Genomic DNA, 2028 nt, shown 5'->3' with positions numbered 1-2028 from the left:
TCGGATAGTTATTCTAAAAAAAACTTTGATTTTAATCTTCAATCATCACGGTTAATCTTTTTATTATTGTCTACAACTTATTGAGATTATTGGATAACAAGATGATATTATCTTTATAGACTATGCTAAGTTAAATAATGGAATATTAAAAAGTTCATTAAGTTTAATTAAATTTAGATTATTATCCAAGATAAATGTAAAAAAGTCTCTAAAATAAAAGATTGTATAAGGACCTAATGAAAGTTAATGATAAAAGTTTGAGGACCTACTAAAACGAAAAATCGTACGAGGACCTGATAAAAATATTGTGAAAAGTATAGGGACCTATTAAAACGAAAAAATTGTACAAGGACCTAATTAACATTTTAACTAAAGTATAAGGACCTAAGAATGTGTTTTGCCTTACAATAATTACTCTACTATTTTAGGCATAATATACTATCATGTCAAATCCCTGATTCTATGGAATATCTTCTAACAGTTCTTACTATTCGTCTTGAATAAAATGATAAGATTTTGATGGTTCAGTGGGTGAGGGATAATCCTACTTTGTATTTTTTTCAAATGCTTTAATTAGTTGCACCATATTTGGCATGTACACACTTTTATTTTCAACTTCATTTTTTTTATTTTCAGTACTTTATGTGATTGTTACTGATTTTTATACACCCTAAAATATTCCTGGTGTGGGCAATCTTACTTTTAGGACCTTTATTTCTAGTTGTTACCGTTCTTACTCTTTTGACAGATCCAGTCAGCTTTGAAGCTTGACCTTCCACTATTGGAAGAGTTGGACCTTATCACTACATCAAATTTCAATCCCAGAGATTATGCTACCATTGGCTACTTTTGCACCAGTTAAAAAAAGGGGGGAATGCAATTAAGCTCCTAATATACTGCCAAAATAAACCATTTTAAAAAACAAAGTAGCATCATAATTCACAACTCAAGAGCTTAAAATAAAAGTGAACGCACTTGAATTCCAATGTCTCTTAGCATTTTCAGGACCGCAAAACGTCATAAGAAATAAAATCATCACAACACTCATACTCAGGATCACTATAATAGCTATCCTGCCGTGTATACGGTTTCATAATCCAATCCTTAAAGCTGATAGAGTCAGTATGAAGCCACATATCTTCTATTTGATGAGAACATCTCTTGCCTCGTTGATCAAAATGCGAGCATCGCCGAAGATCAAACGATTTGAGGTTGGGGCAGCCATCGAGAATCGGTTCCAGTTCGTTATTTTCCATCGAATGTTCACAAAGTCGGAGGTGGCACAGATTAGGCATTGTTTTTCCAATAGCTGCAACATGCCCTGAAAAATCTAGAGGCAAAGTCCAGCAGTTGTGATATGTGAATGATTTCAAAATTGGGCAAGAGATGCCAATGGTTTTAAAATCTTGAGGAGAGAGCATTGGCTTGATGGTTAGGTGCAACTCTTCCAATTGTGTCAGTTTTTTTATATGCAAAGTCAAATTAGTTACTCGTGCATCGTAATATTCGTACTCTATAAGTGTAAGGCATCGAATCTGACATGATCTGTCAAAAGAGTAGATCATAAACCATATCAGTGATTCTGAAATATGAAAGAAAAAAATAGAAGAAATAAAAGCAAACAAAACGGTAAAGCAAAACGGAGCAAATGGAAGAATTATACCGGTCGGCTATGTATTTTAGCAAACAGTCCACTTCAAAACTGGCAAGCTTTAGCTCAACCAATTGTCCCTGGCTACGATCCACTGCACAACGGCAAATGTTCTCAAATTTGTCGACTGCGCAATAACAGAGATCCTTGTCGTAGTCATTGGGAATGCAACTGCAACCGTTCTGCAAATTGCGGGCAGCAGGACGTCGAATATCCAAATCAATGACGCGCCACATGGCAGGATTCTTGCAGACTCTCCACCATGTAGTACACACTTTCTGCGCACTCTCCAGTATCTCTTCAGTGTGCAACCTTTGGAGGATATTCGCTGTCAAATCCTCGGGCAGTTCGGTCCATGGCGGAGGCGGCGGAAGCAT

At 35.9% G+C, this 2028-nt stretch overlaps 1 protein-coding gene across 1 annotated transcript; it reads right to left on the bottom strand.

The window, feature by feature from the left end:
* Positions 1-1548: 1548 nt before the first annotated feature.
* On the bottom strand, positions 1549-2028 carry LOC125195431 (F-box protein SKIP19-like). The gene is made up of 2 exons (XM_048093580.1): positions 1664-2028; positions 1549-1582 (listed from the first exon to the last, which is right to left on the bottom strand). Exons 1-2 carry the CDS (start codon positions 2026-2028, stop codon positions 1549-1551), a joined length of 399 nt encoding a protein of 132 aa, XP_047949537.1.

This window comes from Salvia hispanica, chromosome 6 (genome assembly GCF_023119035.1).
Source record: "Salvia hispanica cultivar TCC Black 2014 chromosome 6, UniMelb_Shisp_WGS_1.0, whole genome shotgun sequence".
Classification (NCBI taxonomy): domain Eukaryota; kingdom Viridiplantae; phylum Streptophyta; class Magnoliopsida; order Lamiales; family Lamiaceae; genus Salvia; species Salvia hispanica.
This window is presented reverse-complemented; position numbering and strand designations above follow the sequence as displayed.